Source organism: Aspergillus saccharolyticus (assembly GCF_003184585.1).
Source record: "Aspergillus saccharolyticus JOP 1030-1 unplaced genomic scaffold BP01scaffold_10, whole genome shotgun sequence".
Taxonomy (NCBI): domain Eukaryota; kingdom Fungi; phylum Ascomycota; class Eurotiomycetes; order Eurotiales; family Aspergillaceae; genus Aspergillus; species Aspergillus saccharolyticus.
Genome location: NW_020290620.1, coordinates 788,918 through 802,203, shown reverse-complemented (window position 1 = coordinate 802,203; position 13,286 = coordinate 788,918). Strand labels below are relative to the sequence as shown.

The window sequence follows — 13,286 nt, the reverse complement described above, 5'->3', positions numbered from 1 at the left end:
TTTCAAGGACTTCTCGCCGGCCCCCTTCGGCCTGGTAGAGAGGAGAGAATATGGGAAGGAGAAGGAACTCACAGATCAGGAACGAGCTTTTGCTTTCCCCCCAGGCCCGCAAAGCTTATCGCCTTTTGACTCTTCCCCGCCTGTTCGCTCTCGCCTAACTGATTCGGTCCAGGTTGCCGCCCTCGCTTGATATCATGTGACTGCTGAGTCATTGTTGGCCGCTGACTGACCTGCTAAGCCCCATTCGGATGCTGAATCATTCACAAACCTACTTACCTTTCAGTAACCAATCTAGTAGTTGTTATCAGAGCTCAGCACATCTATATTGTTCAACCAACCAGTGATTGGGTCTATCTGAATCACCCCTGCAACTACCGTAGAGATGTCGACTCAATCCATCCTTGCTCGGCTTCTTCGCAGTCCAATCCGGAGTACGGCAATCCCGTCCGTCACCCGAAGAGCCTTTACCACTACCCGCACCAAATTGCATGCACCAAAGGATACATCGAGTGCCTACAAGGACGGTGTAAGTAACGGCTGGTGCGAGCGATCTGTCTCGCCCTCCTCACCTTGCTTACAGTCACTCACGAAGTTGCAGGTCTCCCGCTACAAGCTCTTTGTCAGCCCCTTTGCCAAAGTCTTCCTTGGTGCTGTCTTTACCTTCCAAGTTCTCCACTGGACGTGGCTGAAACTTGAGATGGACGACTCAAAGTACGAAAAAAACAGTAAGTCCAAACTACGTTGTCATTATTCTGTCATATTTCTGTTGTATACCATTATAGACATTTGGCTAACTCCCACTAGAGGAAGTCGCTGCGCTGGAGGAAAAGGCAAGGGAATTGACCGGCACACAGAAAAAGGTCTGAACGCTTATGTGCCTGAGTTACCGATGGCTGACTGGCTCTACCGGTACCTTCAGTAAGCTCATGTTCGACTATATCTCATTGATTGGACTCTATCTGCCTACGTCTGCTGTTTTGTATATACCCCATATATCAGATTCGTTCCCTTAAGGGAAATGTGTATAGTATTTGCATGTTTGCAATTCCCTACGGTTCGGATCACCATGGCTGTATAGAACTCTGCACTATAACCCCACCATATATATCTCTGTATAAGGCTCAAGAGAAAAGTCCATAGACAACAAAACATATCATGGAGCACATAACTCATGTGGTATCAACATAAATATTACCCCTCCCGTTGTGACAAACCCATCATCAATTGGCGCGGCGCATTTGTAATCTGCTCAGATACTTATTGCATAGAAATAGCTAACAACAATGGTCGGTCCACTGCATATCTCCGCTTTGTGGACTGGAAAATGCTGTGTACATGTCATCGACCATAGGATGATTCCATCCAGCTTGCAATGGGGTATGCTTTGCTTGAGACTGTGGATTCATGCCACACTCTCCCAGATTTCCAGAGACACATCGGATTTCCGAGGTGTAATTTTCGGACTGAACAGGCAGCGACGAGCCAGAATTCACGTCGGAATGAATGATCGAGTGTTTTCTCTTCCTTGTATTTGTGGGCCGTTCTGAAGAGTTTGGTTGTGACGAAGCGAGTGAGAAGGCATTCCTACGCTGTTCTGGGACTCGGTCTCGAAGCAGCTCGTAGTCATCTAGCATGATTTGATCCTCATGCGAAAATGCTGTTCCGTCCTTCAATTGAGCATCGTTATGCGGACAATTGCCCTCGCTATTCCCGTCCATGTTAGGCTCACTTTCGCAACCAGTTTTAGTCCGGATGAATGGTTTTCCTTCGTCTTGCTCCCCGTCTCCACTCAGTTGATAGGAAGGCAAAACCCAGTTTTCAATTCGCTCGCCTCTCTTATAATGCTCCGAATCAATATGGGTGAAGCGCTCATTCCATGCCTCGAAGCCCTGGCTCAGGGGCACATCGTCCCGGCAGAAGCCGCACCAGAACGATGTCCGTCCGTCGTGACAGATACGGTTGTCGGAAACAGCTGAGCGAATCTCCTCCTCTTTGACGAGCATGTGCAGTTTCTTGAGATGTTGGACGTAAGTCTCCTGGCGATAGAAAAGGCGGTCACACGTCACGCCCTCTTGCGTGGCGTCAGGTAGTGTACAACCCCAGCTTTTGGAATGAAAGTGCTGTGAGTTTTCATGTCTCTTCCAGTCATTTTTGCTTCCAAATGTTTTGCTACATTGAGGGAATGTGCAGCTATATGGGCGTTCATGGCGCTTCTGATGTTTCCTAGTGTCGCCAGATTAGCTACCGGGCGATCTCAACTTTTGCAGAGCCCGAAACATACTTCATCTCGCAGCGCAATCGCGTCTTCTTGCTGCAAAAGTCACACTGGATCCACTTTCTCTGACCAGACCGCACAGATGAACTCTCCTTGTCAAGTGGAGGATGTGATGAACATGGTTCCGAGCTCTGATTGAGAATCTCCAAGGCGGCCGTTAAGATCATTTGCAATATTTCCCGCTTGGGTTCGGTCAGATCGACCTCCGGCTCCATATCAATGTCAGTGTCGTTAGCTCGCTGCCCTTGGCGTCGTTGCGAGATGTTCATGGATTTGGTCATGGCATTAATCAGGTTACTGGCCGCTTCGGCTACCATATCATCCTTCTTCTCGTCACGAGGAGTGTCTAGTCGGGCCGTAAGAGACACTTCAGGGTTTATTGGCCCGTCCAAGCTGAGACCGTTCAGGACCGGCAGTTTGACAGTCTGTGAACCTGATATTTCAGGCTTGGAGGTTGCATGGCTGATACTTGAGCGCCGTTGTTCATCTCCGACCGAGCCAGAAGTCTTCATAACCAGCTCCATCCGAGCCTTTGCAGGAGAAAAAGAGGGTGCTGTTCGATAATCTCTTGCGCTGCTCTGTGGCTCATCAGCTGCTTCCGGCATCTGTGGACTGCTGGCTTCCGAGAGACAATCGGCGTACGAAGATGCTATTACTTGCGGCTTGACACAGTCGTCGTACCACTCATGGGACCTTGTAAGCGAGTTAGCGTCGTCATCATCATCCATCGTTTGGGTGAGACCCGAATTTACTTTCTCAGAAGCTCCTCAGCATCCTCGTCGTGGTGCATCCGAGCAAGGTGCTGCCGGAAGTTATCCAATCGAGGCCATCTCTTGTCCTTGCGAGGACACTTTGTTCCAAAGCACATGTACAACACTTTGGGCCCACGCTCTGGTTCTTGCTTGTGAACACACTTCTTATGACGCGCCAGATCATTGATGGTACCGAATCCATCCTTTCGAGTACAATTCGGCTCATCACATTTGAACGACTTTCTGTGCCTTGCTTCATGCTTGCTGTTAAATGTCAATCAACCAGATTCGCGTGCACGCAAGGTATTAAAGTATCATACCGCTTATCAGAGGGACATTTCCCAGTCCACCGGCAGTCTGAATAGTCGCACCTGATTGCCTCGGGACAAATGAGCGATGGAGATTGCATTCGCTCCAATGCATCGATTGAATTGTCGTTTGGACCAGTGTTGAGGTCCAGCACGGAGATTCCCTCATCTTGTTCTAGCTCAAATGGTCCAGAGTAAGGACTACAAGCTGAGTCGACTGGATAAGGTGTAGCAACCGACCGAGTGGCGCCACTCTGTGTGCTGTACCCAGACTCGGATGGATGAAGGCTAGTCTGCTGGCTGTCAGCCTCAGACGGCGTGCTATAGTGACCTGTGGACAGTCTGCGATCCAACCCCGACCAATAGTGGCTCGTTCCCATGGGTGGACACATGAGGGTCCCAACATTAGCCGTTAGGCCAGTCAATTTGAGCGGTGTCCAAGCATCTTGGTCTGCTGAGAACCGGGCCAGTGAGTATTGTGAAAAATCGATATCCTGGGCCGAGGGAGATAATGCCGGATTGCTAACTGCAAAGCATGGGTCGAACATCGGGCTTGGATTGTGTTGGTGAAGTGCAGACTTAGAGTCGAATGAGACCCCCGTGAACGATGCTGAATCATCGAGGCATATCTCTGGCAGTGTCGGCCCGTTGCATGAAAAGGCACCTTTATGTGACGACCTTGGCATGGCTCGTGAGCCATTAATGCCTCGAAGGATATCGTCGGAGTCTTCCCAGAGGGCATCCTGTTCGGAGGTCTTTGAGGTGAACTGTTAGTCTGTGATTTCCCAATGGCGTCAACTTTTTCAATCACGACAAGGCTAAAGGTGGCCATACCCTCATCATGCTGCCTCTCGAGATTGATGAATATTGATCGACTTCACAGGCTCTTTCTGACGGTGACTTAAATGATTAGGATGATTGCACAGAGGACAAACTTGGACGGCAAAGTAATCGGTGATGACGGGACGGTTTATATAGTAGATCAAAGAAGACTGTGTCTTTGCGCAACGAAGCTGATTGGCTTCTTGTTAGGTTATTAGGGGCCAGTAGGGCAGCACATAGACATTTCCCGCTTCACTCTTGTTTGTCTATGCTTAGCTAGAACGGAGCGTGAGCCAGATGAGTGCTGGTAGCCGATGCTTGAAACGAGGTGCAATGCGGGCAAGCCGAGAACAACTTTGGGGCAGTAGTCAAAGGTTGTCGCATTTGAACAAGCGGCTCGAAGATTTGCCTGAGAATAATTCACGATTTTGCCAGGAGAAGAAAAGATTTGCAAAGGTGAGAAGAAAGATACTTTGGGGGGGGGTAGCCAATAAGAAGGAGGGGTGCACAGGATGGATGAGCAGAAGCAAAAACCGGTAGGATGAGTGCTCAACCGGACTTATAACTATCCTTGATAGTGATGAAACAATGACTCCGAGAAAAGCTTGTTGAGATAAGAAGGGATGAAGGTGAAATCGAAAGATGAGAAGCGAGAGAGAGAGACAGAGAGGGGGGAAGAGGGACGCTAGAAAAAAGAAAGAAGAAGAAAAAAAAAAAAAGCAATGAGGGCAATTGAGTGATTTTCAGTTCAGCAGCGACAGCAGCCTTTTCTCATCGCATCGCCAACCCCACGCGCGATAACGTGTTCAGAGGCTTGGAGACAATTCCGTATGGGTTGGCATGTTTTCGACTGTGTCCAGATATTCCAAGCCTGTCAGACCAGTGGCGCCCGCTCTGGGTTCAGATCGTCGTTAAGTTGCTGGCTCTCAACATACATACATAAATGAATGGGCATTATTCACATTCATTGGGAGAGTCAAAAGACGGATTCCCTCCGTTGACCGGCAGAAGACCTGTCAGAGACCATCTTCCCGATTCAGTCCAAGGGCAGAATAGTTGAGCTGCATGATAGGCGAGCGAGAGCGAGTACGACAGCTGAAGCCCGCGTACTCCATACCTAATGTACTACTAGTTGAAGATTCCCTCCTCTCCTCACTGGCATAACTAATCATAGGTAGTTTATCCCATACCTAGTCTTCCTTTTAGCCTCGTCTTGGATTCTGGATTGCGTAGGTAGTAGGGTATATTTTCCTTATCTTATTTTCTTATGGCTGACTTTTCTGGTGGAAACTTTTTTTTTTTTTTTTTTTTTTTTTTTTTTTTTTTTTTTTTTGCTTTTGCCCACGAGATCCGACCAAAGTACCAAAATATGCATGGTCCTATACATGTTCGTTCTCGAGTCCCACTTATGATAATAGTCATCCGTTAAGGTCTCGATCACAAAGCCAAATTTCGGCCGCCGTAGATGATCTCCAGACCTCACTCGGAATCGGTTTAGCTCTTAACTCCTGCAGCAATGATCATCCAATAAACATCATCAGAGGGTGTCTAGAGGGTCGGATTGAAGGCAGCACCTGTTCACGCCTCTGCTATCTCTCTCTCGCGCTCTCTCTTTCTCTCTCTTTCTCTCTCTCTCTCTCTATCGTGGACTGCAGTGGTCGGTATACTCCGAAAGGGGGGGCTGAGACTTAAGCGAGGAACGGCGACGCAATCCGGGCATCAATGAGACGCGGCCGGATAGGTCGGCTCCCATGTGTCTGCCTCTCAGCAGCCTGAGAAGCAGAAGAAGGGAATATGTAAGGGATTATCACGCGGGGATAGGCGGGCCATGCCGACAGGGTGAACCACAACATCTCCCATACCAGCCGTGAGCCCTCATTGGGACTGGCTGGCTAGAGGTGGCTGTGTGCCTGTAAGTAAGGAGCAAAGATGCACAGAGATGACCTCTTTCACCACCCTTCGTTACCTCCACCACCACCACCACCACCACCACCACCTCCTCCTCCTCCTCCTCCTCCTTCTCTCTGACAGGCGCATTGCTCCAGCACTGCATCCTTTCACGCGACAGCCTTAAGCAGCCCAAGAACCCTGATTACGACGAGCAGCAACCGATAGATATCCTATGATCCCCATCTGAAGGATCGCCAAACCACTCGGCCCGGGCCTATCTATATCTCGAGAGACAAACTCCTGCATGACCTTCAGGTAGTACTGGCCGGCGATCTAACGCCTGTAGTTAAGCTGATTGCGCGTATCGTGTAGATATCTATACCGGTAGCAGTGTTGGTGCAGCAGCAGCAGCAGCAGCAGCTGTTCCGTGTCCTTGTAAGCTCACACTGCCCATTGCCACTCTCGTATAGCACATTCCATAGTCCTGAACACAATCATCTTTGAAATTAAGTCGGGATGGTGCGTGAGTTAATCGCTTGATGATTGCATCATCGGTCTCTGTTCGAGTCGGCGTTGATGACCTAAAATGTCAATTTCAGGCGAGAAATCGGATGTCGTGCAACCACTTCATTCTTGTGCTGTCCAGTCAAGCTTCGACTGGGGGAGGGGGAAGGGGGAGGCCTAATCTTGAATTCGATGAGCTGAAACCGGTCATCCAAAGAAGAGAGCTGCAATCTTGAGTTTCCGGACAGCCCTGGCCCGGCGGGAGTGCATCTGCCAAGCTTGGTGGAGCAGATCGGTGATTCAAGTTTCAACGCACTTAAACTGTGTACTACTCCGATGTACGGAGTACACACATGCAAGTTCTCTTCTTGTTTGTTTTTTTTTTCCTTCCGATATTTTTTTCTTTTCTTTTTCTGCCCCCCTGGACCAGCCCGACGTTGACAGGTCGGTGGGACAGCCTCTTGGGAGGTAGACACGAAATACGGAGTACATACTTAACTAAGCCAAGTAGATCTTCCCTCACCCACCCACCCACCCCCGGGGTCCCCCGGGGTGTCTCTCCGACTCTCCCTCTCCCTCTCTTCCTCCCTTTCAATCTCTCTCATTTTACTTGAATTTCATCTTATTTTCTTGTTTCTCTACCCTCTTTTCTTCTTGTTGCCTACTTTTTAGTCAAACCGCCCGCTGCAGTGCGCCGCAACATCGGCTGGCTTGCGACGTGCATCTCTCCATTCGGTCCAATCACAGCAAGGTGACCGATTGACAATTTCGGCCCATACTTGCAGCTCACATACCAGATGCCAAGCATCCCTGTCTGGACCAGAGCTGCCGGATAAATGCGCACGGAGTTCCTGGTGCTCCGGGGGATTGCCCATAAAATGGCGCGTCACATAGCCATTGTTGTTGGCATTTTAACCTTTATGCTTTCAAGTTGCTCACTGTCGGCTCGAACCGAAGGAAACATGAACCTTGGAAGAAAAAAAAAAGGGAGGCAAGATTTTGCCTCAGCCTTCGCTTCACTGAATCCTAGATTGAAGGTAGATTAGAGGAAACACAGATTGTCCGTGTATTCACTTTATACAAGTTATCCAGATAGATCAAATTGACAGTCAACATCCGAAATTAATTGAAAGAATTCCAAATAAACAGAAATAAGAATCAATGTGTGGGGGTATCTCCGTTATTCCCACCAATTAAATGACACCAGAGTTGTACGCAAAGATGTTTTGAGGGTTTTCCTATGATACCTGCCTTTTCGCCATCAGAGTCCCTCGCCGTAACCTCCAGCAACAAAAGGAATCGTCGGAGGTACAAATCCCGGCAAGCCATGCCGATCCTCCCCAGACGATGACAGATTCATTGGGGCCTGCGCAGTAAAGGTGGGCTGCATTTCAGTGGGCGACATGCTTAATACATATGAATCCTGCAGCACATTCATTTCAGGATTGACCACCCTTACCCGGGGGCCGGCGTTAAAGGGGGGTGGATACGTAACCGAATTCTGATGCGTGGCCATGAACGGGGACTGATCTGCAGTTTCCCCTGGCAGGCTTGAAAGGTAACCTGATGTCGATAAGTCATGATGCGCGTCCATTGACTCAGGCTCGGCAGAAATCCATCCGCCCGACATGGTCGGCGGGTTGGCCGAACATGCCGCACTCAGAGCCATCGTAGGCTCTACAGAATCCTGCCCATCGGCAATCCGGCTGGCACCTGGTGCCTGTGCGTGGCTTAATGCCCCGTCTGAGCTCGCTGTGTCTATGGCATTCGACTGCGAGAGGAAAGAGGCTGGTGCGTGCGCGATCAACATTGAAGTCGGCGCATGAGTATCTAACATGCTGTTGGCACTAACACTGCCATTGAGCGACACTTCTCTTTGGGTTACGAGACCCAAAATAGGCATTGCGATCTGTTCCATGTGTTTGCCCAGGTGTACTGTGAGCTTCTTCCAACTACTACAGACATTCCCACAGAAACGGCATGGTTCATCCTTCGGGCCCCTGCGGGTATCATGTCGGCACCTTTCCACAAGCTCCCAAAGCTGCTCAACCTCTTGTCCGCGGGTGTCGTCTTCTCGTGCATCCGTCGTGAGATTTGCTGGGTCATTTGGTTTTCTACTGGGGGCTGCGCTCTTTGGCTTTTTCATTTTTGGCTCCGGCATCTTGTGCTCTCGAACGAGGTGCTGCACGAAGTTATCCTTCCGATAGCAAGTATGATGGCAATCCGGTACTGTACATGTCCACCACTCTAATTTGCGATGTCGCTCGCTCTCATGTCGGACCCAGTCGGCCTTGCGTTTAAATGACTTGGGTTCTGTGCAATGAGGAAAGGTGCAGGTAAATGGCTGGACATCTTCGTGAACATGCTTGGTCCAGTCAGAAGGCTTCTGAAATTTCTTCACTTGGAAACAGATAGGGCACTCGAATTCGGCGGGCAGTCTGTGGACTGGTGGCAAAGGCACGCCTGAAGGAAATTGTGCTGCAGTCACTGCGCTTTCTCCTAGTCTCTGAGTGTCATCGCCAGTCTTATCAAAACTCGAAGTATTGGATTGCGTGTTCGTTACGTCCGAATCGTGAAGGGCAGCGCAGGATGCAAGAAGCTTGGCTTGACCACCTTGTGCGAAGCAGAATGAGCCTGATGTGCATTTCTGCGCATCTAAATCAAGGCGATGTTTCTGTTTAGCATCGACTAACTTGCGATATCGGCGAAGCTGTTCGTGGGCGAACCGCTCAACTAACGCTGAAGGTAGCCGGGGATTCAATTCGGTGATCTGGGACTTGAAGCCATCCAGTGTCGGAACTGGTAGCCGGGACTGCACCGGGAAATGCATCACCAAGCCCTTCACGTCTGGCCGGTCATCATCCTCATCGTCGCCGTTAGCATGACCTTGAGACGCCCCTTGCAGGTGCACACTGTGGTCAATCATTCGAGTTGAGTATGCGAGGTTGGGAACAGGAGGCCCACCATGACTCGTCATCAAGTCGATCAACCCAGGTGACGACGCTCTTGGCAGCTCGCTTCTGCTTCGCCCACGTCCTTTCAAATTTGACCACGGGCTCAGTGTCGAATTCGGGGAGGCAGCACGAAGCGAATCTTTGCCTCCAATGGCAGCCATTTGACCGGCGATTGCAATAAAAGCACCACTGGTACTCAGGCTAGGAGACTTAGAGCGACCGAGACTCAATTTTCGATTAGGGAAATGGTCTTTTCTCACGGGAGGGCTTGTTAACTCAACTCCCTTACCAGCAGTGTCGACGCTCAGAGGAATGATGGATAATTCCGATAGTCGTCTCTTAAGTTGCTGAGAACGGTTTCGCGGCAGATACTTCAGAAGGCTATTTTTCCTTTCATGCTTCTTATCCTTACCATCGCTGATAGTTAAGTTCTCGAAGAAGCCGCCAGTACCTATGATACCGTTGACCTCGGCATCGTTCAAATGTCGTGTGCCCCAGGTAGCCGCACGAGATGCATTGTCGAGGTCCTTTACTCGTCGCTGGTATTCCATCATCGCTTCGCTGGAGCTTTGAGGCTGGACACGAGTTTGTTGAGGATCCGAGTCACAATCAACGTCCTGCCACGGCGGCGCTCTCAAGAATTGATGAGGTGATGGCTCCCCGTCCTCAAGCCTGTCCTGCTCGGCGCTAGGAACGGTCTCTAGGCCTTCCCCAGCCCACACTGCTCCATACGCATTGACTGCAGGTGAGTCCGAATTGCTATCGTCGTTTGATCGATAATCACTCAGCTCCTCGTCACTGCTCTCGTGAAGAAGAATACCAGGTCCTGGGACCACCGGCTCTAAAAAGCGGGACTTGAGATTAAAGTAGTCCTGTGGCAGAGAAGGATGGCCGGCACTTTTCGCCCTGCGTCGAGCGCCGAGATAACGCTTCCGACCCCGGATGGGAGTAAATTCATCCTCTGCATCACTGTTCGCAGCACTCACGGAAGCTGACCATGACTGGATATCAGCATTCTTTTCTTCCAGCCGCCGCCGGGCCTCCAATTCGTTCGGACTGGATATATAAATATCCACTCGAGCTGATGGTTCCACACCCGCCTGGCCTGTCACTGTGTTTGTTATCCATGACCCATTGTGCGTTCGGGAGATCGTTGAGCAACCCGGACTTAGGCCCCCGTTAGTCTCCTCAAGCTCATTGACTACTAAGTCGGTGGTCAGTCCGTTAGGTGCCAAGTGTGTGAACGACAGACTCCGCCGGCGTTCAGTCAGAGAGTCATATCTGACTGGCGAATCCCCTCGAGAGTAACTCTCGATCTTAACAATGGGGCTTTGGGCTCGGTCTGAGTCAGGCCCTACCGGAACGCTCAAGTTGTCATTTATTGCGTTGGTGTTGAGTGAGCGAGACTGCGGTGTGCGCGGAGTCTTTTCCAGCCTTGTCTGATCCTGATCGCTGGGGTCCTTTGATTGATCGCTCCTGGTATTGACCGCCATGATCTGCGATGGCTCTGTATTGATTTGTGAGATCACACCATTGACTGGAGATACATGGCCCCATACACTCCGGTCCACAATACCATCGTGCTGCCAGGCGTTAGGCTCTACAGTTCCGTCCGCAGCCAGAGTGTTGGACATGATATCTGCACTTGGAGATGTATGGACACTCAGATCGCTGGTAAAATTCTCTGTGGGACTGAGAAAGTCTGGGTAGAATGCCTCCTGGCTATCATTGAGACTCTCGGGTTCTTCAGCGTAAGGTTGTGCAAGCGCAGGAGAGGTGGAAAACGTGGTGTCATGGTCTTCCCCGTTGGTGGGTGTCAACCTTATGGCGGACAACTTGAAAGAAGCTTCGTCAGGATCCACAGGGGCGCACAGATAGGGGTCAGAGAGATTGGCATCATGAAAGCTCATTGCAGTGGACGAGTCGTCCTGAACAAGCTGGGGTGACAGCGTGGACATGTTTGTAGCCACAGCCGTGACAGACAGACTATTTTGTCGTATAGAAAAGTTTACCGCATGGAACAATTGTTATTGTTGGTAGTTGTCCCTGAGCTTTTATCGAGTTGGTCCGAGTTTGAGAGTGGTGTAGAATTATAGCAAAGTGGTTTCTGCGTTCCCCGAACCAGGATGGGCTTAGATGAACTGTACTAGATGCAGAGTAATTTCCTCGATAGCATTTCTATAAAAACCAGGGTGGGAAGATATTGTGATCAAGCACAGAGAGAGTAGGTAGAGGACAGTCTTCGCATAGAATGTGTCACGCGAGACAGCTGATAAGGATCGGATCCGGGGGAATGTGCATCAGCTTGCACCCAGCAAGCAGTAAAAGAAAGTAGAAAGGCGCCAGGAACACGGGTCACCATAAGAAGGCGCGTGCGATCGGAGATGGATGGTTTCGGGTGGGCGGTGGGATGTACAGTGGCTGGGAGGGGATTAAGAGAAAGCGTACAGAGGAGTAGTCAGACAAGAAGTTATACAACGGGTATAGCTCCTTCAGAACTCGAAAGTAAGAAGAGAGAGGGGGAGTTTGGTGGAGGGAAAGGAAAGATGGAGGATAATATAACTGATAGTTAATGTAAGGCGCTAATTTGAAGCCGAGCGACAAGCGGCTCTTCGCAACGCAGTCGGACGAACTGGTAGAACCAACAACGAGACAAAGAAAAGAAAAAGAGGAGGAGGTGGGGGGGGAGGGGGAGGCAGAGAAGTTTTAAAGCTCAAATAAAGTTGATGTCACGATCCTGCTAGGAACTTAGGAGGAAGGAGATTCAATGACTGAGCCACAGTTTTAGTGAAGATGGGAGAAGAGAAAAGAAAAGAAAAAAGGGGGGTGAGTGGGATGGGGTAAGCCTCAAACTGCTGATTCAAAGCTGATATTTATTCCTTTTCCTTGCACAATTGGGGCCAGTCAGCAAGTTAAGTTGACTTACTTACTGCTTAACTACCAGTGACTGTGTTAGTAATTACCATCAATCAGTTATAGATATTTTACAAGGAGTATACGCCGGTGTACTACAAGTTAGTATGTACAGTGTCAATGTGTATACTAAGTTCAATAGCTGTTTCCTTCAAGTTGGTCAACCTACACTTGAAACGAACCGTGGGAGGAAGTGGGAAGCTCCAGGGCTTATCGTCGGCCCCACTTGAACAAGAGGGTCCGGCGATTCTTCATCCATGCATTGTTTACTCCCGAGTCCCTTGTAAATGTACTATGATGGTAGTCCTCACTCCTCAGGCTGGCCACCAAAAACTGCTTCAAATACCATCATCATCATCATCTATTCCAGGACTTAAAATGACCATCATCACTACCACGTAGCCTGCATTCCCACTAATACTCCGTCGTCATCATCATCATCATCATCATCATTGTCGTTCTGATGGCAGTGGCCTCGGAACGACTCAGCCTCGTTCCAAGCCCCATTTCTCAGCCCTGTCAATCACCAAGGGCCCTGCACACCAGACCACCAGAACCTCAACCTGGATAGGGGCCAATTTCCTCCACTATTGCCTAAAATGTGTAGTATGCATGAAGATCGTCCAAGCCATGGGTATACTAATCTCACTTTCCTGCGCCGAGACGCCCGGACTTATGAATTAAACTGACATCATGTCTGTAGCTGTGCTTGCAATATGATATTCTGCATTCTCCGCCGCAAGATTCCCTCTCATAAATTTCAACATGCCTCAAACCATCAGCATAGAAGAAGGTGGGTTGACTCAACTGATTTTTGCCAGCTATTCCAGGTACATGATAATGAAAACAGTCTAACAATACACAAGGA

General features: G+C 49.7%; 3 protein-coding genes across 3 annotated transcripts; 1 reads left to right on the top strand and 2 right to left on the bottom strand.

Moving 5' to 3' along the window:
• The first annotated feature begins 67 nt into the window (after positions 1-67).
• On the top strand, positions 68-1,035 carry BP01DRAFT_422612 (uncharacterized protein). The gene is made up of 3 exons (XM_025579584.1): positions 68-526; positions 599-725; positions 805-1,035. Exons 1-3 carry the CDS (start codon positions 383-385, stop codon positions 864-866), a joined length of 333 nt encoding a protein of 110 aa, XP_025432647.1. The 5' UTR covers positions 68-382; the 3' UTR covers positions 867-1,035.
• Positions 1,036-1,274: 239 nt separating this feature from the next.
• Positions 1,275-4,178, bottom strand: BP01DRAFT_381689 (putative C2H2 finger domain protein; the record flags this gene model as incomplete). The annotated part of the gene is made up of 5 exons (XM_025577324.1): positions 1,275-2,223; positions 2,282-2,968; positions 3,028-3,291; positions 3,348-4,090; positions 4,170-4,178. The coding sequence occupies 5 exons, from the start codon at positions 4,176-4,178 to the stop codon at positions 1,275-1,277; spliced, it is 2,652 nt and encodes an 883-aa protein (XP_025432646.1).
• A 3,427-nt stretch (positions 4,179-7,605) lies between these two features.
• BP01DRAFT_19196 (putative C2H2 finger domain protein) lies at positions 7,606-11,676 on the bottom strand. Its single transcript, XM_025570957.1, has one exon. It carries the CDS (start codon positions 11,461-11,463, stop codon positions 7,813-7,815), a length of 3,651 nt encoding a protein of 1,216 aa, XP_025432645.1. The 5' UTR covers positions 11,464-11,676; the 3' UTR covers positions 7,606-7,812.
• Between the last annotated feature and the right edge of the window lie 1,610 nt (positions 11,677-13,286).